At 40.3% G+C, this 24,044-nt stretch overlaps 1 protein-coding gene across 1 annotated transcript in view; it reads left to right on the top strand.

Annotated features, from left to right (window-relative positions):
* Positions 1-22,786, top strand: part of polrmt (polymerase (RNA) mitochondrial (DNA directed)) — an 89,636-nt gene extending 66,850 nt beyond the window's left edge. The window contains exons 16-21 of the mRNA XM_017701394.2: positions 2,808-2,860; positions 12,476-12,574; positions 14,109-14,181; positions 17,383-17,474; positions 18,569-18,642; positions 21,155-22,786. Of these exons, the coding sequence (XP_017556883.2) occupies positions 2,808-2,860; positions 12,476-12,574; positions 14,109-14,181; positions 17,383-17,474; positions 18,569-18,642; positions 21,155-21,204 (441 nt within the window). The 3' untranslated portion in view covers positions 21,205-22,786. The remainder of the gene's footprint in view (positions 1-2,807; positions 2,861-12,475; positions 12,575-14,108; positions 14,182-17,382; positions 17,475-18,568; positions 18,643-21,154) is intronic.
* Positions 22,787-24,044: the final 1,258 nt, after the last annotated feature.

The following is a 24,044-nucleotide window of genomic DNA, read 5'->3' as shown; positions in this document are numbered from 1 at the left end:
TGTTTCTGCTTGACGATTGGTTGTTTCTAAAGGTTTTGTTTGTGATACACAAGGCCTGAAAAATGACTAGGCTAAAAAATAGATTTGAGAGTTTAACCTATTAATACTTATGGGAAATATGAAGTACAATGTAAAAACAAATCAGAGAAACCGCAGACAATTATTAAACGTTTTACAGCTAAAACTAGTATTTTCTAGTGTTTTCTGTAGATCTCACCAAAGGGAAAAAGAAGCTTCTTCTGAATGGGCAGGCTAAACTGTAGTTGGCTGAATGGGCATTGTTATTTCTATAAATTCACAGCTGTGATATCACAAACATGGACCACATACACTTAATTAGTTATTTCTGTATTATGGCGCTTGAAACTTTAGCTCTACATTAGACCTCATTAAGGACAGGACATAGAGAGATGCAGCACAAACCAACAGAGATGTATGTAGCTTTTAGTCTTGGCAGTCATACGTGGCCTGGTTTCAGGTCTCCCATTCGCTATTCAACAATCCCTCACATATGAAGTTAAACTACAATTAAACTTGCTAAAATGGTCGTAAATCATGATTGATGGCAATCTATGTCCATCTGTGGGAACATTCTCTGCCACACCCAATGATGCATCCTCAAACCCACTCACCCTTCCTTTGTGAAAGAGGAAAGCAGCAAGCAAGATTGCCTGTCTCATGTTTCCCTGGTTATCTGGCATATCCAGTCAGCAGTTCGTGTCGTGAAATGGGCTCCTGAACCTAAAGCCCTTTAAGCAGAACTAGAGTCATGTAAAGCAGTATTATAGAAGTTCCTAGTAAGAACCTTTTGCCTGATAATCTCTCTCAGCAGACAGACTTTTCCTCTTAGTCATCTCAGGCTTGTTTACCTCTGTCTGTCAGCGGCCCAGGCTCGGCTCGCTGTCACCTTGCACAGGATGTCTGCCGAGTTGAGGTGCATCAGGTGGGGCTGCGGGTCGAGCTGGGAGACCAATCCATGCTGAAATGTGCTTGAAGAACTCGGAGCACTGAGAGATCCTATACTAAAAGCAGTCAGTCATCATAAATAATGGCTCTCGTCTCATGCCTTCCAACCATTGCTCTCCATAAGTTCATCTTCTCTGTTGACACTATTAGAGTGGTGGTTCAGGTGGGTTTCGGAGAACACTGTCCGTGTTTGGTTGGTTTTGGTCCACCTCATAATGTCTGAGTCTGACCTGTACCTATGGCTACTTCTGTGAAGAGGTCTGAGATCAATATCATAGCACTTGAAGTGCAATCTGAGCTAGTAAGTTTAATAAGATTAAGGTTGACTGGGTTCAGTTTGTCAATTTCTAAAAGACGCTGTGAAGGAGGCCGAGTTTAAACCGTTTGCCCTTAAACATCACACTTATTATCAGCAGTAAGAAAAGCATGTTGTGATTTCATATTAAGTATTTCACTCATAGCTCATAGAAATGTTGTCAGATGATAAGCTTTTAATTAATCAATAATTTGTGTTCATAAGTTCAAAATAAATGAGTACAGTTTAAATTTGAAAAGTTATTTTCCATATTTGTTATTAATGGCCCAACCATGAAGTGCTGGAAACATTTCGATTTTGTTAGGATTTGTCTTCTTATTCTGATTCTGAGTTAAGATGAATGGTGCAGACCAAATCGTAAGTCATATGGTTTTACATGATGGCCCATAATTCCTACACCTTCTTCTTGGCTCAAGCCAAACAAAAAGCCTCAAGAAGCCTACACCCACTTAGTTTTTATGCAGATTTGCATATGCTAATATTTTTTTTTTGCCAACTAGCCTTAGGTTTTTTGCCCGATCCTCATGTAACTGATATAGAAATGTGCATAAGAGCCACAGTTATTATCAAAAGACATATTGACAATTGTGGTGTCAGTCATAGTAACACACAGCTGGCCTTCAGGGTGGAACTACAGAAGGTTCAACATTGAATTGAATTATTGAATTAATAGTGGTGTTGATCAATTATCACATAGTTAACATCAACACCACTAGTATTTACATACACTATAAATTGCCTAAAGTGTGTGTACATTCCTCCTACTTATTGAGATTAACTGTTTCAGCCACACATTTTATATGCAAGCTTACAATAATGCATCATCCATAGACCAACATTAACAAAATAATGGGGTGTTCTGAAGGTCCCAGTGACTGTGGCACTGTAATAGGATGCCACAAGTCAGGTTGTGATATATCTGCCCTGCTCAACTGTAAGTGGCATTATTGTGAAATGGAATCTAGAAGCAACAGTAGCTCATCCACAAAGCAGAAGACCACACAAACTCATCTAGTGCTGAAGCACATAGCCCCTAAGAATTGCCTATCCTCCGTTGCATCACTCACCACAGAGTTCCAAACTGCCTCTGGATGCAACATCAGCACAAGAACTATGCATCTGGAGCTTCGTGAATTCGGCCTTCATGGTGGAGCAGCTGCACACTAGCCTGAGAACACTATGCGCAATGCTAAGTGTCAGCTAGAGGGATGTAAAGCACACGGCACTGGACCTTGGGTTTGGTGGATGTCAGGAGAGCGCTAACAATCGCACTGCTTAGTACCAACAGTAAATTTTGATGGAGGAGGACTGATGGTCTGGGGTTGTTTCTCAGGGTTAAAGCTAACCAAGTCCATAGTAATGGTATGTGATGTCCTTAAATAGGTGTGATGGTCAGGTGTCCACATACTTTTGACCATGTAGTGTGTAAGTAGTGTAGCAATATGACAACTTGATTTTTAGTGTATTTTTTGTTTGTTTTCATTTTTATTCCTTACTAATTGTTCTTTACCCTTCTTTTTTGTAGCTAAAGAGCAACATTCAGTTCCTGAGTCTCCAGATAAACTACGACATCCATGAGTAAGTGGCCTTTTTTTGTTTTGTTTTTTGTTTTTGATGTCTCATTTCCTGCATACAGCCTTGTCATGTACTGGTAAGCATAAGCAGCAGAACAGGTTTCTGATCATTAAGACTGCAACTAATGAATTTTGGTTGTCGACTAATCTGTCAGTTATTTTTTCCGATTAGTCGACGATTATTTCTGTCATGTCCTCCATCTCTGCTACCTGTGGGTGTGGCTCCTGTTCCTGTTTTACTTCATCTGCTCAAGTCTGAAACATGAATATGAAACTTAAGCTTGATAGTTTTTTTATATTTATATATATATATATATATATATATATATGTGTGTGTGTGTGTGTGTGTGTGTTAGTAAACAATTTTAATAATACAAATTAAAGTGCAAGAAGGCTTTCAAATGAAGATAATATGTAAAAATGTAACTCAAAATAGCAGCTTCTGGGAATTAATGATGTGCTCAAACACAGACTAGCTACCGTTATCTGGAGAAGGTTTACTATTTACAATGAACACTGGTATCAACACAAGCCAAAAAAAAAAAAACGGAAGAAGAGCAAAGTGGTAGAAAACACTTACCCTTTGGGAATAGCATAAGACATCATGACTCCAGGGTGCTATGAAATGACAACTCTGCTTAACAGTGTCTGCATTCGACTTGTTTCTTTGGTTTATTTTTGCTGAAATGCTCACAAACTTTTGAAAGTTTTGGTTTTGCTTTTCCGCCTTGCCTTCTTTACAGTCTACACTGCACCATCATTCAATATGTTCTTTATTAGTACAGAATGCAGTCATTCCAGATAATGGAAGTGATGCCGTCCCCAGCACTTCCTGGAGTGTCTTTGTTACAAATTAGTGACGCGTCAACATTTAAATTCTTACTCAACACATTTTTGTCGACTAATCGTTGCAGCCGTACTAATCATGGCAAAAAGGCAGCTCTTTCCTTTTAAGAGTTTGCCCATGTGGCATCTACACATTGCCGTCTGCTGTTTTAATGGCCAACCACTGAGACACACTGACCTGTTCAGACAAGGTTGAGTGTTGGAACATTTGCTCTGGAAACCGAGTGGATGAAAGAGAGGTTGAGCGAGAGTGAGACACACATCCAGTCTTTGTTCATTATCACATATGGAGGATACGCAGAGGAAATAGAAAAGGCACATGGCCCCTCAGCCAAGAAGGATGGCATTTTATGCTGAAATGTCACTGCTGAATATCATGTGTGTCATTTACCGAGTAGAGGACTGTCCAGAATGGACAATGTCTCACTTTAGCGCTCATTTAATATGATTAGATGTGTCATTAAAGATGAAGTCTAGCTTTTTATATTGGATTACATGAACACATAAAGCAAAGCTTCAGTAGTAGCACAAAAAAATCTTAAAGGGCACACATCGTGGAAAATTGAATTTCTTCCCTTGGAATAAGAGCGTTTGATGTAGTCTGTAAAGTTTCAGAATCTATCATTCGCTCTGTGGTTCATATATGAAAACTAATCTCCAAAAACCGCCTGTTTCAATTTCATTTTTTTTGTGACGTCACAAAAAGCAAATTGTTTACGTATACCCTACAGCCTATTCAGCCTACAGCAGTTCAGCACCACATGTTCGTTTTAAAGTTATAAGGAATGTTTCAACCTGGACTGCTTTTTAAATGACACAGTATAGGGCAGCCAATCAGAACAGAGGCCATTTATATAAGTATATATCAGTCTTAAAGGAATAGTAACCAAAACAGCTGGTTTAATTCTGAGGATTAAAGAGAGATTGGAAAATGTAAAATCATGTAAAATGGATTAGGATTAGGATGTTTTTAGTACAATAAACTATACAAATGTCATAAGTGGCAATGAAATAAACAAACCTCCCAAAAATGCTGGAAATGGGCCCTTTAGCATTATAGATTATTATTTCTTCACTTTTACAACTTAATAAGCATTGTTTTCTATGTGGTTATTGAGTAATAAGTTATAAGTGATACTTTTTTAATCCCACAACCGGGGAAATTCCACCTCCACATTTAACCCATCCGTGAAGTGAAACACCACATACACACTAGTGAATACACACACACTAGGGGGCAGTGAGCACACTCGGTGGGCAGCCCTATCCACAGCGCCCGGGGAGCAATTGGGGGTTAGGTGTCTTGCTCAAGGACACCTCAGTCATGGACTGTCGGTGCTGGGGATCGAACCGGCAACCTTCCGGTCACAGGGCCAGTTCCCTAACCTCCAGCCCACGACTGCCCCAAGCCTTAGGTTGTTTGTGAAGTTTAAAGAATTAAATTACTTCCCATATGCTGAAGACTGTATTCCATGAGTATTCAGCCTTTTTAACAACTACAGAGCTGTTGTGTGCTGAGTTAATGATGGCGAGGCTTTTTCAGTCAACACCGCTCTGCTTTTGTGTACAACATTTGTGGCTTTCTAACTTTCTAATCCAGTGACCTGCAGTTCTCCCCTGTCGCCATGCAGTCTTGATTAAAAACCACTTAACACGCCTCTCAGCTCCACTCACTGATACCCATCTGTCACTGCCTCAGATAGACAGCAGCCATCGCTGAGATGGCTAAGACAGGAATCACATTAACGGGAGCTGAGCGGGAGATAGAGAGACCCCTCTCTGAAACAGCCTCACACACAGAGAGAGGGGCCCACACCTAGACTGACGACCATCACCATCTCAGTGACATTTCACTCCGTATCAACCTGAGAGGAATAGCAAAAAGCCTGAATGAAACTGTTAGAACTTTGCCTTCAATGCAGATCAGTTAAGTGTGCTGAGACACATTTCCAAGTTCCGTTCAGGCTGTGCTGTGATGTTCTGCTCCTGTTGATATATGCTTTTAAATGAGTAGTTTAGAAATGGAATCTGATGTTTTCTACTTTAGATTTGTTGCTGGAGCTATGAATAATTGAAGCTTATAGCGTGACGTTCAGCATTGTGCAAGTGCCATTTTCCATCCTTTCTTTATGCTTAAAAATGAAAGTCTGTTTTTGTTTCTGTGCCTTTAAGAATGAGATGAATGAGCTCTGTTCTGATTGGTTTTTCTGTATTGAGCCTCATTCAAAAAGCTCAGACCTGAAACATTCTCTACAATTTTAAGATGAATGGGCAGAGCTAAACTGCTGCAGGCTGTATAGGGTGGATATACAGTGGGGCAAAAAAGTATTTAGTCAGCCACTGATTGTGCAAGTTCTCCTACTTAGAAAGATGAGAGAGGTCTGTAATTTTCATCATAGGTACAATTCAACTATGAGAGACAAAATGAGAGAAAAAATCCAGGAAATCACATTGTAGGATTGTAGTATTTAAGAGTTTATTTGTAAATTATGGCGGAAAATAATTATTTGGTCACCCACAAACAAGCAAGATTTCTGGCTCTCACAGACCTGTTACTTCTTCTTTAAGAAGCTCTTCTGTCCTTCACTCATTACCTGTATTAATGGAACCTATTTGACCTCGTTATCTGTATAAAAGACACCTGTCCACAGCCTCAAACAGTCAGACTCCAAACTCAACCATGGTCAAGACCAAAGAGCTGTTGAAGGACACCAGGAAGAAAATTGTAGACCTGCACCAGGCTGAAAAATCCCAGAGCTACACGGAGGGACCTGATGAATGACCTGCAGAGAGCTGGGACCAAAGTAACAAAGGCTACCATCAGTAACACACTACGCCGAGAGGGACTCCAATCCTGCAGTGCCAGGCGTGTCCCCCTGCTTAAGCCAGTACATGTCCAGACCCGTCTGAAGTTTGCGAGAAAGCATATGGATGATCCAGAAGAGGGTTGGAAGAATATCATGTGGTCAGATGACACCAAAATAGAAGGAGAATGCTGAGTTGCATCCCAAGAACACCATACCTACTGTGAAGCATGGAGGTGGAAACATCTGTTTTTCTGCAAAGGGGACGGGACGACTGATCCGTGTTAAGGGAAGAATGAACGAGGCCATGTATCGTGAGATTTTAAGCCAAAACCTCTTTCCATCAGCGAGAGCATTAAAGATGGAACGTGGCTGGGTCTTCCAGCATGACAATGATCCCAAGCACACCGCTCAGGCAATTAAGGAGTGGCTCCGTAAAAGGCATTTCAAGGTCCTGGAGTGGCCTAGCCAGTCTCCAGACCTCAACCCCATAGAAAATTTGTGGAGGGAGTTGAAAGTCCGTGTTGCCCAGCGACAGCCCCAAAACATCACTGCTCTAGAGGAGATCTGCAGGAGGAATGGGCCAAAATACCAGCTACAGTGTGCAAACCTGGTGAAGACTTGCAGGAAACGTTTGACCTCTGTCATTGCCAACAAAGGTTATGTTACAAAGTATTGAGTTGAACTTTTGTTATTGACCAAATACTTATTTTCCACCATAATTTACAAATAAATTCTTTGAAAATCCTACAATGTGATTTCCTGGGGTTTTTTTTTCTCATTGTCTCTCATAGTTGAAGTGTACCTATAACGAAAATTACAGACCTCTCTCATCTTTCCAAGTAGGAGAACTTGCACAATCAGTGGCTAACTAACTTTTTTGCCCCACTGTATGTAAAAGAGGTGGTTCTTGTAACATCACAGAAACAGTGAATACTGAACAGGCTACTTTTGCAGCTAATTTTACATATAAGGAGTGTCTGGTGTGTTTTGAAACTTGAATAATATTTCATATTACTTTGTGTTACTTTATTTAAAAAAAAAGCTAGAGACATGTGATTTTCCATTATATGAGCCCTGTATTCTTTGTACAGTCATTGTAATCTATGGTTAGTTAAAAAATGCAGATAACTGCAAATAATACTGCAAATAAGGTGCCATGAGGAGACATTTGGAAATAGTTGAACGAACACAATAACATGCATAAGATCACTGCTTATTGTGCTTATTGTAATATTTTTGGGCCAGTCATGGGCTGGAGGTTAGGGAACCAGCCTCATGACCGGAAGGTCGCTGGGTTCGATCCCCAGAGCCGACAGTACATGACTGAGGTGTTCTTGAACAAGACACCTAACCCCCAACTGCTCCCCGGGCGCTGCAGATTGGGCTGCCCACCACTCCAGGCAAGTGTGCTCACTGCCCCCTAGTGTGTGTGTGCTCACTAGTGTGTATGTGGTGTTTCACTTCACGGATGGCTAAAATGCGGAGGTGAAATTTCCCCATTGTGGGACTAATAAGGGTCCCTTAATCTTAATTTGTCACTGACCATTAAAACGTATCTCAATTTCATTGTTTTTGTGATATCACAAAAACAAAAAAAAAACTAATTTACGTATAGCCTACAACAGTTAAGCTTCCATCTGTGCATGTTGAAGTTATAAGGAATGTTTCAACCCGGACTGCTTTTTGAATATAACCAAATGTAGGGCAGCCAGTCAGTGTGTGTGTGTGTGTGTGTGTGTGTGTGTGTGTGTGTGTGTGTGTGTGTGTGTGTATATATATACATAATCTCAAGCAATCTTAAAGGAGCATTAACAAACAACCTGTTTAATTCTAAAGGATAAAGAGGGATTGGAAAATGGTCATTTAGAAATAGATTAGGTTTGTTTTTGGTACGTAAAACTGCACAAACGTCATAAGTGGACCTTAAAGGAAAAAATAAACCCAAGAATAATGCAGGATATGGGCCCTTTAGCAATAAAGATATTGCTTTTTTTTACTTTTCCAACTTAATACGCATTGTTTTCTATGAGGTTACTGAATAAAAAGCTGTAAGATGTAGACATTTGTGAAGTTTAAGGAATTGGAAGTGATTTCCCAAATGCTGAAGAACCATATTCAGTGAGTATTCAGCCTTTATAACAGCTACATAGTTCAGTTTTTTGCTTTTTTGCTTTTTATTATTGCTTATTTTTCTTTGGACAGCCACAATATGAATAAAAAATATAAGTTATCACAAGTTCACTCTGGTACATTAGATCTGCTCTCTGGCAGTGGGTAAAATGGATGAACTTGTACAGAAGTTATTTGTATTTGCCGGTAAGTTGGTTTGACAGGCCCTCCAATCTGCTATGGGTCAGACCCCATTTCCCATACTGAGCTGGAGGATGTCTCCTGAGATGTGCTTGCAAATCGTTAGTATTACCAGCCTTGCTAATAATCTGTTCTCTGCACAAACTTCATATTAAACTGTTAACATGCTGAGGTTCTCCATGTTCATGTGAATGGAAACCAAAATATTGCCAAACTGGCGTGTTATAAATCATTAAGTAACATTCAAAGTTAGTTCAGTTAGTAATTATATCACTTTCAGGGAAAATGCAAGGTGTAGGGTAAGGATCTGTGACACTCAAGTTACTTCATAATTCTTCTTCTTCTTTCGGCTGCTCCCTTTAGGGGGCGCCACAGCGGATCATCTGCCTCCATCTTGCCCTATCCACTGCCTCCTCTACTTTTACACCAACCATCTCCATGTCCACCTTCACTACATCCATAAACCTTCTCTGAGGTCTACCTCTTCTCCTTCTACCCGGCAGCTCCATCTCCAACATTCTTTGACCAATATATCCACTATTCCTCCTCAACACATGTCCAAACCATCTCAACCTGGCCTCTCTGGCTTTATCTCCAAACTGCTCCACCTTCACTGTCCCTCTGATCTGCTCATTTCTAATCTTGTCCATCCTTGTCACTCCCAACGAAAATCTCAGCATCTTCATCTCCGCCACCTCCAGCTCAGCCTCCTGTCTTTTAGACAGAGCCACAGTCTCCAAACCATCAAGTTACTTCATAATTGAATTTTGAATATTGTTTATTCTGTAGGCGCTAATCATTTGTCTAAATTTACATTATCCTCCCAGATTATCTTGAATCTTGAAATTCATCCTTTTGATTTCTCTTCTGCTGATCTAAGTAAGCATATGAGATCATAATTTGGGATTCAGCTGTGGAAACTGTTCACAGATCAGCATACGTTGTAGCTTTTTTGCCCTTTTACCTGATTTTAGACTTAATTCCTCCGTAAAGCACTAGCTTAGGAATTACTTCATGAATACTTCTCTGTTAAAAGGACAGCTTGTGATACTGAACCTCTTTCACACATGCAAACACCAAAGTAGACCTCCCTTTAACCCTGGGCAGACATTTAAAGGGCTTGCAAGTCCCTCAAGTGTGGTGATTAGTGACTGAATAGGGGCTCATTAGTGCTGAGACCTGAATTAATGATGAGATTAAGTGGTTAGTGGTGGCTCTCTGGTGACCAAGGACCTAAAGTACTCACTTAAGCATGGTTCCCACCCAACATCGGATTGTTGGAAAAATTCCCGCACAGGCTATAAAAGAATCACGTTACTATTTACATTTCACCAGTGTGCAAGGTATTAGCCAGACGCATTTACACAACTGATACATGTACATGAGAAGTGCCGTTAAAATAATAAGCAACTTATTTTACTTCTTTTTTCCAACTTGTTACAGTTCATTGTGCCTTTTGAAAGACTCTGAAACAAATAACATGATAATTCGTTATTTACATGTGTTCACTCTGTCATTTACTCCACTGTGAAGAACAGAGCATTTTTGGGCTGTTGGTTTTGTATGTGAATGCATACAAAAGTGCCCTTATTGGCTGTCTCAGTAAAGGGGGTGGAGCTGGGGATGTAGAGAGACCATACTTGTTCAGCTTTTAGCTTATTTAGGCTAAAAGACCAGTCAGAGCATTTAGTACACAATTTATTGTTTTTCTCCTGTAGTAAACAGTAATTATGCACTAAAAATAGCAGAAAATTGGAAATATTGAAGTTCGATGTAGAGGGTGTGTTAACCTCTTCAACTATTTGAGACCATTGATGGTTCCAAAACACACTTCGTCATATTCTTTATATCTTTCATATTTCATAAGCTACATTCAAAGGTGGGTGTCATATGAGAGCTGTAACTTCTTTTGTCTTCTTTCCAGTCAAATAGATGAGTGATGCAACTTTAATCCCTTATAATAAAAGAAGCTGAATTCTTATTTTTTTATCTACTGAAAGTCGACCCATTTTTCCACAAATCTGGCCTGTAAACTATAAACAGAAGCGCCTCTTCAGTGATCCGCTCTGTAAAAATGACTTTTATAAAATCGTCTAAGATTTCTGGCTTTCAGCAGTAAACTGTAAGCATATGGCAATATGTGTGAACATAAAACATGTTCTGTTCATCTGAGGGGAGCTTTTATAAAATAAAAAAATAAATAAAATAAATAAATGAAATAAAAATTTATTTCATGCAGTTACTGAATAATTTGCCTTACGATTTGGTCGTGTAAATTCAAATGGACAAACCAAAATCTGGAGAAACCTGGAGGATAAGAGGTTAAAATATTTTCACTTAGAAAATCAATAAAACACGTAATTTTATCAGCGCATTCAAATGTTACACCAAATCAGCCAAGATATTTCACAATTTCTTGGATACAGCGATGAGTAACTTGCATGTGAACTGGCAAGGAAAATGGTTTGTTTCCAGTCCTGCCAAAAGAAATCATAGAAACCATTAAAAGTTTGCATTGGTTGCTAGTGGTGTCCAGTAGTTACCAATGGTATGCCTGATGGGTGGATATCACAGTGTAATTCTAATGCTTTAACAGGTCTTCTGGGATTCTGGGACTGATTGCAGATGTATTTGATGGTTTACTTATGGAATCTAAAAGTGTTCTACAGGAAATGTGTTTTTCCTAATGTAAACCTTTAAGCCAATTCACGTTAGAAAGCAAAATCTTCAAGTTAAATCCTAATAGTTCTAATGGTCTTTTATCAGCATTCATGTCTCCTTCAAAGTGGTGTGTTTTTGAAAGCTGTAGTATGCTGAGTAACTGCCATATCAGTGTTGTGAAGTGTTATGAGGCCTGTTAAAGTGCAGTCAGATAATTTCCTCTGACAGCTCCCTCAGATACCCTTCGATTCCCTCTGTGGGGTTTTCCCAGTGTGAGCCATAAGCTTCATTTCATTGTGTGGAGCCTACACGGAAGCCTCTATGGCCTCACGGGGGAGTGGAAGTGCCTTCTCTATTTGTGGCCAAAAAGTGTAGAGTAGAGCCACACTAACAGGTCCTCCATTCAATGACCATTAAAGTGCCCCTGAGGAGAGTTTGGCAGGCACATTCAGAAAAATGTGATGAAAGCATAAAGCTGCCTCCCTCTACACCGCACAAGTCAATGGACTTTAATATTGTAAATCATAACTACCTCAGCTCTGTTCTTTTCCTGGCTCAGAAGTCCCACCAAACCATCACTCATCACAGCGGTCAGCCACAAAGCCACTTATTGATAAATATTCATCATTTTCTACAGTGTTGTTTAAATAAGTAAGACATAAAAATGGACTTGAATGCACAAAGTGGCCCCAAGGCTGTACTGTGAATGAAGAGAGTGCAAAGGGAGTAGCGCTGTTTTAGCCTGTGTGCTGTTGAAAGAGAGAAATGCAGAAGCTAAACGCAAAATGGGGCAAAATAACGTAATGCCGCCTGACCCTTTACCATAATAAGCAGCCACATTAGTCTCCGTGCTGAGTATATCCGTCCTAGCTGATCATTAGGCCTGTCTGACCTACCTGTGCTGTGATGTATGGACTCTGCTTCTACAGGTGTAGATTTGACCTTAATTGCTAGATCCATGTCCATGTATACATGCTTTTTATTATCTCTTGCAGGAGACCAGACACTGTAAAGCAGAAGAATGCCTTCCCTCCAAACTTCATCCACTCTTTGGACTCCACCCACATGATGCTAACTGCACTCTACTGCTACAGGTGACTGTTCTTTACTCACATATTTTGGTGCTGAGCATTTAAGCCAACTCCATTACTTAAACAGGAATTCCACATATTTTTATTTTCTAATTTCTGCAGAATGGAATGAAATGCTCCGTTCCAGAGAAACTTAATGAGTCAGAGTGGTGGTGGTGAAAAGTGTTTAGTACCTATAAAGCTCCCTTACAGAAAATTATTACATGAAATGGTTACAGAAATGTTTCCAGATCGTTTTACAATAGTTTAGAGAAAAATCATGCTTTTAAAAACACATTCAGGGAAAGGTACATTTAGAATTTGTAGTGGCTTCCTTATAGTCCACTACAGATCTCAGTTAAGTAACTCTTTAGTTCAAGTGATTTGATGAGATTTTGCATTAATTTAGATAAGTACAAAAAACTTAGAAAGATGCCCACGTTGTGCACTTCTGATCTGTTATGTTAAGCAGAATTTTACTTCTCAGGAGATGGAAGATGTAGGTTTGGTCATGTTGGAATGTTTATTTCATGAGTAATCAAGGAGAGAACATTTAAAAATCCAGCCAATGTCCACAAAAAAACAATGTTAAATGTTAGTGTTACAGATAGAGCCATAAGACTTCCATCACATCAGGGTAAGTTCAGCTTTTACAGTACTTCAGTACAGATTAACCTAGTAGATATCACAACACCTGGTTACTATCACCTCCACTGTAAAGAAATCTAAGTTAGTTTCTCTGCAGTGTACCATTTCTCATTAAACCACTGTGAATTTTGTCTGTCTCAACCATTGAATCATGTTGAAATTTTGGAAAATTGGTGGAATTCCCTCTGTTATTTTGATTCATATTTTGTCATTTACAGGTTGTATTGCTTGGTGTTATCATGGAGTATCCATCCAGCTGTTGATCCATCAAAAAACTGATAGGTCATAAAAATGATGCAAATAAGTCTGAGTTTCCATCTGTTCTATACAGGAAAATAAAACTCTGTCTAGTTCTACTTCACATAAAAACATTTGTGGGAACATTGGACCAAGTCTACAGAGGAATCTTAAATGGGCCCAGTCAGTCATTTACATTAGATTATTTATTCACATCTAACATTATTTATTTGGCAAATGCATTTCTGCTGTACATTTCTGCTTTCCCAAATTGTTACCACAAAGTTGGAAGCATTGAATTGTCTAAAACGTCTTTGTGTGCTGTAGCATTAACGTTACCCTTCAGTGGAACTGAGAAGCCCAAACCCTGAAAAACAGCCCAGACTATTGCCCTCCCAGGTAGTGTACTTCCAGCATCCACACACCCAGATTCGTCCATCAGACTAGCAGATAATGAAGTGATTCATTATCCCAGTAGACATTCCACATGCCTGCTGCGGCTTCGTGGTTGAGCTGGTGTTAGGCCATGTAGTGTTTCTCCAATGTTTATGGCATGACTGTGTCATGTAGCAGGGTTCAAGTCAAGTGTTACCAAAAAAAACGCAATATGTCTGTGATGTATTATCTTTTGGGTCTAACAATCTCTGTATATCTCTGCTTTCTGTGTTTTTAGTGCTGGCATCACATTCGTATCCGTGCACGACTGCTTCTGGACCCACGCTCTCACAGTAGACACCATGAATAAGGTATGTTTGTTTTCTCTGCCGTGTTATGATTCTCGTGCATTGCGCCGTGTTCCTCTGGAGCTGAATACCCTTCTGGCCCTGCTCAGGAACCCTACGTGTCCAACCACCTCAGTCTTCCCGCACATCTGATACCACGGTGACTGCACCATATGCTGGCCTTGAATAGCCGTAAATCAATTGAGGTATTAAACCAGCCTGTGGCTCAAACTGTACAGCAAACCACGTTCCACTAATTTGAATACGTTTCTGCATGAACCTCATAGGACCTCAGATTCAAATCCACAATCGAATCAATTATCTCACAAAGCACGGTGTGTGTGGTGAAGTCGAAGAGTTCATTTCTCATTAAACAGGCAATTGAACTGTATGGAAGAGGCAGGCATATTGTTCGCATGGTCAACACCTGGATACGCTTTGCTGAAAGCTTTCGTAACCTGTCTGAGAGTAATTTATGTGTCTTCAAGCATGCATAAAATTGCCTCTGAGGAGGAGTGAAACTCAATGGCTCATTTTATACCTGTATAGAGCCTTCGTCTTGCTGAATTAAGACAACTCATTCTCTCCGTCTCTCTGCTTTTCTCGCTCATTTTCTGTTGTCCCTGACTATTCCCCTGATGTGCTCAGTGATCACGGACACCTTTTTAAAATTTAAATGAGAGCAGGGAAGTGTGAGAACTCGGTGTGAGGCGTGACAGGATAACTGGAAGCAAGAAAACTGTAGTTGAGCTGTAATGATCTTTGATTATGGAAACGTAGACATGTTTACAAAAAAACAAAAGTGAAATAAAACGCTCAGTATATTCGTACAGTATATGATGCAGTGATTCCAACACATTGCAACGTGCATAAGGCAGAAGTTTTGTGTAGGCATTGTGCCTTTTGTTGTTTCTTATGACATCGTATTGCTTCAAGATACACCAATCAGGCATAACATTATGACCTTGTTTCTTATGCTCATTGTCCAATTTATCAGCTCCACTTACTGTATAGCTGCACTTTGTAGTTCTACAGTTACAGACTGTAGTCCATCTGTTTCTCTGATACTTAGTAAGCCCCCTTTTACCCTGTTCTTCAGTGGTCAAGACCCCCATGGACCCTCACAGAGCAAGTACTATTTGGGTAGTGGATCATTTTCAGCACTGCAGTAACACTGATGTGGTGGTAGTGGTTTGTTAGTGCGTGTTGTGCTGGTACGAGTGGATAAGACATGGCAGTGCTGCTGGAGTTTTTAAACACTGTGTCTACCCACTTTATTAGACACGCCTACCTTGTCAGTGCACCTTGTTTGTATTGGTCATCCTCTAGTGCTTCATCAGTTGTCGCAGGACGCTGCCCACAGGACGCTGTTGACTGGATATTTTCAGTTGGTGGACTATTCTCAGTGATGCCAGCACAACACACACTATCACAGCACCACCATGTCAGTGTTACTGCAGTGCTGAGATCCACCACCCTGCTCTGTGAGGGTCCATGGGGGTCCTGACCACTGAAGAACAGGGTAAAAGGGGGCTAACAATGTATCAGAGAAGCAGATGGACTACAGTCTGTAACTGCAGAACTACATAGTGCTCCTATATAGTAGGTGGAGCTAATAAAATGGACAATGAGCGTAGAAACAAGGAGGTGGTCAGAATGTTATGCCTTATGTTTGCACTTTGTACTTTTTGTTCCTTGTTGCTCCATGTTGTTCCTGGAGAGACATAATTTCACTCCACTGTGTACTTGTACATAGATGGAATGACAAAAGCCTCTTGACCTGACTTGACTTGATCAGTATATTTTCACGACAGTTGATATCCATCACAATATTTCACCATTTAATTGAAACTACCAAAAATAGCACCATATTAAAAAATACTATGAAAATATTTGAACACAGTGATTTTTATTCCGTTCTGCACATACTGCACTGCACTGCACCCAGTTAAATGAGACAAATAATGCTCTTTTTCTAATGAAATGACAGTAGCAGTCAATATCATCATATTGCCCACCATTATTATTTTGTTTTACCATAAAACATGAAATGCACATACAATTTTGAATGATGCTGGTACTGTGCTGGGGTCAAAGTGAGAGGAAACCGTAGAGTTAATAATGGTTTGATTAATCTATAAATCAGTTATTATTCAATAAATTTACCAGTTATATAAATAACCATTAGTTACAGCCCTAGTTTGTAGCAGAACTTTATTTGGGCCTGTCATTTTGATCTGAACCTAGAAGTAGTCCAAGAATTTTCTGTCTGAGCTTGACTCAACACAGCATTGTATATAGATTCTGAATCTGAAGAGTGTACAAAATCATTCTGTCCAAAACCAACTCGAACCATATAATGAGTTCTGAGTCTGAAACTGTCCTGAGTATAACAAAATTCTGTCCAAAACTGACCTAAACCGGCCTGTCATCACCCAAAGTGCCAAATAAATCATGACAGGGTAGCACTGGTTAGATTACAGCATAGCAACAACAATAGTCGTCATTAGATCACAGATAAATACAATAATATAAAATATGCTACAATAAAATAATCCATCCAAAATTAAGTGTAAATCCTGCTTTGAATAGTTAATGTTAAAACTATTCCTTTACGTATTAAATATAAACTTCCTTTTTTCTCAGGCATCCTTTTTCTCATAAGTCTGGGCTTCATGGACTGCACCAATGTTTTTTTCAACAGTATGAGAGAGACTTCAGCCATATAGAAAACTGGTTTAGTGAAATAAAAGTAGGTAGGAAGACTAAAATTGGGAGAAAAAACAAAGCAGGGAAATGCAAGTTAAAATGAACATGAATTAAAAATCAGAACACATTTTTTTTCTTAACATCATGCATTTCAGAGTAAAACAGAATAGCAAGATATTGGTTAGTATGTTTTCCTTTCGCTGGAACCCAGTGACAATCAAACCTCAGAAAGCATTTACAGGCCAGCACTACTGAGTTTTGTCCTTTGAATGATATGACACAATGGATTGGACTTACTATGACCGAGGATATGAACCACACCCTTTTGATTTCAGTTTGATTTAAAGCCTGGTAAGTTCTGGGCAGCTGGCTGTGAGAACCCAAAATTTAAACCCGACCCATATTTGGGGAAAGATCTCTGAGCCTGATGTGAGCAGCCAGGTGCCGTCGTATTTGGAGCAGTATTTCCAGCTTTAGTATATAATGACTGTGTGTGTACTCCTTGTCTCTCCTCAGGTGTGTCGTGAGCAGTTTGTGGCCCTCCATAGTCAGCCCATCCTCCAGGACCTTTCCAAGTTCATGCTGCAGAAATATTGCTCAGGACCAGTGTGAGTTTCAGTGTAAATCTCTGTCCCGGATTCGTGGCTGTATGCACTAATGAAAAGTTTCTGCCACTTTTAAAACTGACATAAAAGCGGTTTCTCACAGGGGAATCAAAGCGGATTGTGAGAGTGGTGCTTGTTTTTATTCAATTTAAATGAAATCCTCTTGCTGGCTCCTACCTTCGTAAGCCATCGCACCATTTTAACCTTGTGCAGGTTTAAAATAGTGCATGGAAAAAGTATTTCCTTCCAAATACTTCGTGGCAGAGGGCATAGCTAGAATTTCTCTTTCAGGGGGAGCTGGTTACAGGTTGAGGTGTCAGCAGGGAATCATTGCACTACAGTGAGGTTTACAACAACTAACTAGCCAGTTTTATTGTATTTTCTTAGTTTCAGTAGAAGATGGCAGAATATTATACAGTGGGTATTAGTTAATTACAGGAATAGATGTGTAGAGCAGTGGTTGAAGACTGTGATTGTGGCATACGCCCGTTTCCCAGGTCCCGATGACGGCCACGAGAGCCTATGGGAAGAGGGGCCTGAGCACCGAGCCGCGATGAACCCCGGCACACAATTCCTGACCACTGCTGAGGGACGCAAGTGACTTGTCCTTGCCGGGGTTCGTTATCGTTCAATGTTCAGGCCCCACTTTCCCGCAGGCTCTCGCGGCTGTCATCGGGGCCTGGGGGACGGGTGCATGGCACAGTGATTTTCTCACTTTTTTTTTATATCTTTTTTTTATATCGTTTTCTCTTGTATTATCATTTTTGTTGTAGTTTTGTCTGTACAGATTATTTCCAATAATGTAGGCAAGTCAAATTACTTTGACGTTTGAGTAATTTACTTCATAAATACATGTACTTAAGTAAGTGTTCATTACAGTAACGGTACTTTTACTTAAGCAGGGATTTTCACTACTCTTTCCTCCCCTACTAATTGGGAACTGAAGGCAGCCTGTCTCTGAGGGTAGAGAGAGAGAGGGAGGCACTGGGGATTTGGGTTGTGAATCTTCCCTTTTTCCTGGGTAATGCACTGTGAAGCCCACTCGCTGGAGCGTACCCCACCGACTTCACAATTATCTCTGATTTATCTGCTTCCAGGGGTGAAAGGCAGAACAAGAAGTTTCTGGAGTACTGGAAGATGATGCAGCTGCTGGCAAAGGTTCCACAGACAGGTGAGTGGCGTTTGCACTGCCATTGACTGACAACTCACCTCTTTGCCCCCCCGCTTGATGGACAGCTCATCAGTTTTAAGGCAGCTTTGCAGTCTTATATAATCACTAATAACGATTCGTTCCACGGAGCCACATCAGGCTGGATCTGCGGAGGTTCATTTCATCAGAGACGCAAATTGCATTACGTATTGATAATTACGTTAAATAGTTAATCTGCTTATGTAATAAAAACCTGTGAAGTGCTGTGCACCTTTGACCTTATGACATATATGCACATGTGTGGGTACATGTAGTACATTTTCTGATGTACTTGAGGAAATTTTGATGGCATATACTGAATGTACACTAACCATAGTTTGTCCCATTGGTAAAATAGTGTTACTCATTTTTGTTGCCAGATGGTAGCAGGTAGCTATTGTTGTTGAATAACCTCAGAGACAGAGCATTTTGAGCCCCCCTGTTATTGTCACTAATGAAATTGGCTCCCAGAGGGGACAGCTGGAGGTAACATATGCGTGTATATGCACGTGTGCGTGATAAAGCTAGCGGAGTGATTGAAAGCCTCAGCATCAGACAAACTTCTGCTACAGATTCTGACGTGAAGGCACACCAACCAGAAATGTGAATGTGTGGGCGCAGGCAGAATGCAAGCCGTTCCATAGCTTCGATAAAAGGTGCTACAAAGCTGATTTTCAGGTTTAGGGTTTGTTCAGAATCTCCCTCTTCGGGTTCATACAAGTAAGGTCACATTAATGTGATATGATTTCCAGCCTAATTTTCCCGCACTTAGCCACAGCTAGTCGAAGGTTTTACATGTTAGGAAGATTTACTTCTAATGCACAAGCTTCTTATTCAGATTTTTCCATTCCAGCCTAAATGGTGCAGCAGGCGTTCTATTAACAAATGAAAGTAAAATCAAAGTTAAATCTAGAAGCAAACCTCAGCTTAATTTGTTAACTGTAAATTTGTACTTCAGAAGTATGTGCTGGATGAAAAGTACACTGGCATGCTGTCTTCCTTTTTTTTTGGAGAGACTTGCTGTTATGGATCTCAGTCAAAGGCGGAATACGTGCAGTGATTACATAGAGGGTAATCAAATTATCTGGTTAAATAAGAGGATGCCACAGTTCACATTTTAAGGACAGATTTATCAAGAGAATTATATTAACCACTTTGAAATCACAATGTGGATTCCTCCATTCACAGAGCCTCAGCTGTTAGCTAATGTTAGCTAGCTAGCTTTTATCCGGCTGGGTAACCAGATCCAGCTAATCGTAGGAAATGTCGGTGTATTATATCATACATAACATTTTAAAAATAAATTGGTAGCTGACTTGCATCTAAAGTGCAAAATATTTCATGGCAGGTAGCAAATGTTAATGTAAATAAATTAGCTAACATTGTGACTTTGCAGTTGTAACTTTCTATTTCATTACATTGAATTCCATGTGTAGGGGCAGGGGTGCTCAAACTTTTTGTTTAGGGTGACTGATGTGCAGTGTTTGTTGTGGGCTAACAGCCAAGACACAATGCACTGAGTAAGAAGGAAGGTTTCAAATTCAGTATGTAAAAAAACTTGAAACATTACACTCTTCATCCATCCATTTTCTAAGCTGCTTCTCCCTCAGGGTCGCGGGAGGGTGGGGGGTGGTGGGGGTGCTGGAGCCTATCCCAGCAGTCACTCACACACTCACACCTAGGGGCAATTTAGCATGTCCAATTGGCCTGACTGCATGTCTTTGGACTGTGGGAGGAAACCGGAGAACCCGGAGGAAACCCACACAGACACGGGGAGAACATGCAAACTCCACAGAGAGGACCCCACCACGCCATCGTGCCGCCCCCATTACACTCTATTATGTAACAAAATATTTTAAAGAGGAAAATAAGTTCCTAAGAAGTTCATAAGTTATATGTAGTATGAAACTGTGTATTTTTCCTCTTATTGGTTGAAGGGAGCTAGGGTTAGGGGGGCCACATCATACATCCTCATGGGACAATTTTGGCCCATAGGCCATAGATTGGGAAGCCCTGTATTAGGCTTCTACTGCAATGGTTCTCAAACTAGTCCTTAGGTGCCCCCCAGGCAGACAACATTTTTGCTGTATCCATATACACTGGACCATCTGGGGGACACTGAGGACCAGTTTAAGAACCACTGATCTTCAGTGTGTAGTTACATTTTTAAAACAAGACCACAAAGTTAATATTGCTCTTCAGTAATTCTTGCAGTCTTCCAGCTACAGAGGTGCTGCCTTCAGATTGTTCAGTCCTAATAAGTGCTGACTGGCTGCAAAAGCTGTTGTTTCATTTGATACTGTAATTCTGTAAGATGCCACATGCTGTCAGTGATGAGTGTTTCATTTAATTCTGCTTTTTGCCAATAGATTTTCACAATATCTCAGCAGTTTTCTGTGAATATGCCCCCTATGAAGTGTCAAAGCTGAAGAGATCGTAATGCAGTTAGTACATGTAGTGGTAATGCTGCTGTATCATTTTCTCTTTCCTCCAGGTGATTTTGATCTGCACAGAGTGAAGGAATCCACCTATTTCTTCAGCTGAAGTGAGTGATGGGCCTCCACAGACTGAGCCAGAGTGTTGTGCGGATTTGCCCCATGTAGACATGCTGGGCAGAGAGACTTCACCAGGCAAATAGCTCATCAGACTGAACAGGCACTTCAGACTGAGCAATCAGTTGCTACTGGTGCTGCTGCTACTGTTGTTATGGCATCCACAGGTGCTGGACAGTTCTAGACGTGTGATTGTGAGAGGGAGAGAGTGAGTCAGGCGGGCAGGTACTGTATAGCCCTGTAGATGTGTGTGCAAATGCTGACTTGGCAAGGTGTGTTTGGGGTTGTGTTTTCTGAATGGTGTGTCTGAGCGAGTGTGTGTGGGTGCTCAGTCTGCTTTTTCTCCTCTTTGTAAAGACAACTCGGCTAAGTCCTCATAGAGCGTGATCAAGGAGTCTGTATATACAGAACTGTGACAAAGTCTCAGCACAGAAAATTGAATTTAGTGATGTTCAAATGCACTATATGCCTTACATTAATACAGTAATTAATTGCAGTAATTAATTAATCTTCTAGACAGCTCACAACAAAGCAATCACTTCTGAAAAAACAATTTCTTTTTAATGTTTACTGAATTAAACATGTAAGTCTGATTCTTCAGATTCAGTTTAATTAGAATTCAGTGCATCACAAAATCTCAAATTTCATCTTGATTCCATTGGATACAATTTAGCAGTGCAATATAGACAGAAACATTTGCGAATAAATAAATAAATTGATTATTGTAATCTGTATAATGAATACAGCCAATGTGTGTGAGGTATGTGAGTGCATCTGCTGCACAGGAGACAGAAGGGAACAGTCAGCATTTATAATCTTTCTGCATTAGCATTTCAATCATTTATAATGCCTTCGATTTTGACAGTTGACGGACTGTATAATCTTTTTCAGTCAAAATTTTCAGGCTTATTTAACTTTCAGTCGAATTTCGTCCATTTTTGGCAGTTTTGGCCTTAATTTCAGTGCATCCCTAAATAATTACAAAATTACTGGTATATAACAATAATAATAATCATGCAGTTATTTATCTGTATTCTGATGTCATAACTTGTTTTTCCAAAGCAAAATTACTGCACATACAAGTAGGTTTAAACAGTTGTCTTGGCTGGCCTAAGACTTTCGCACAGTGCTGTATGTTGTGTGTGTACATGTTTGTGGTGCAGGGCAGGACTCATGATCCACTCCTCCACTCCTGAGGACTAACACCAGGCTGATTGAGCACACGGGTCGGTGTCTCATCGATCTGTGCTTCCACACCCAAAGGCCCCCACTCTGCCATTTCTACTCAGTCTTCATTCACCCCATCATCCTATGGCAACCTGCTGCTCTCGCTCTCAGAACAAGGTATGGAAGTATGGAAAAGCAGAAAGGATGAATACTGACCTCTTGTGAATGTTGTGGACGCTGTTCAGAGAGACTCCCTCAAAAAGACACTCAGTAGGCACTTCATGGAATAGACTCATTTTGTGAATTTTGCCTTTTCTTTTTGGCAGACATAAGTGGTGTAATATATTTTTGTGCAGAAGTCAGATCTAATCAAAATGTATAATATAAATAAAGTATTTTTTATGCTACTGAAGAAGTGTTTCTTCTCAGGGGCTGTTCTTGTAAAAATATGTTCTCCTTTCTTCACACACTCTCAGCTTTAGCTGTACATCATGCACGAAAAACAGCCAAAACCATCAGTGCACAAGAATGCTCACGTTAACAAAATGTGCCTTACCATTCAAGTAAGTATCTTGGCGCCTGTTCTCTCTGCACTGGCGTTCACAGTGACTACTCTTCCTACTCTTCATTCCGCAGTTTGAATTTAGAATCTCAGTCTCCGAATGTCCCTGTTCTGACTCATGCTGGGCCCAATGAAACAGGAGCAGGGAACATAAAAATTGGTCACTATTGTCAGTGCAGTCACTTTCAGTGACATCTGAGAAGCTAAAGCTTTGTGTTGCTGGTCTGCTGGGTTGTCTTGGGACGAAGGAGACAAAGGTCAGGTTGTGACACTGAATAATTTACTAGTATTCAAGAAAGACGTATGATGCAGAGAGTCGCTCAGACATGCTAGAACTGAGAACCTCTGACATGCACATCTGTCCAAATAGTAAGCTCTGGTTCATCTTTGATTTTTGGACATGCAGCACCTTCTGTATGTAGCTTTGACCAGCACACAGACAGGAAGGACAGTGTAACATCATGTCAGTTAAGCCCAGCTGACTGGCACAGGGGAGTCTGTGCACCTTTTCTCCAAAGACAAACTCATCGATCCAACCGGTCACTTTCCTGCAGCTTGCGTAAGAAGTAAATAAAAACCTGGAGGTTGTGAAGCGACTGTTGTAGTTTACTGCCAGCAGTCAGCTAATTTTGTGGGGTGTTTTTGAGCACAAACGTAGCAGTAGTAAAATTTGAGTTCATTGTACATAAACAACTGAAGTATTTGACTTCATCATCCGACTGAAGGGTGTTTTATGTGGTCCTCCTGGTGGGAAACAGGCCACAAACCTTAGACACACTGTGTATTATTTTATAAGAATAGTTTTTGCAGAGCAGATCACTGACGCTCTCAGAGACGCCGTCTGTTTATAGTTTATAGCCCAGGTTTGTGAAAAATGCATCGACTTTCAGTAGAAAAAAAATGAGTTGAGCTTCTTTCATTATAAGGGTTTAAAATGACATCATCTATTTGACTGGAAAGAAGACAAAAGAAGTTGCAGCTCTCATACGACACCCACCTTTAGAATGTCGCTTATGAAATATGAAAGATGATTAAGTGCATTTTGGAACCACCGGTGGTCTCAAGGAGTTTAAGAGGTTAAAAGTGTCATTTTTGGGAAATTC

The sequence above is a fragment of the Pygocentrus nattereri genome, chromosome 15 (genome assembly GCF_015220715.1).
Source record: "Pygocentrus nattereri isolate fPygNat1 chromosome 15, fPygNat1.pri, whole genome shotgun sequence".
Lineage (NCBI taxonomy): Eukaryota > Metazoa > Chordata > Actinopteri > Characiformes > Serrasalmidae > Pygocentrus > Pygocentrus nattereri.
This window is presented reverse-complemented; position numbering and strand designations above follow the sequence as displayed.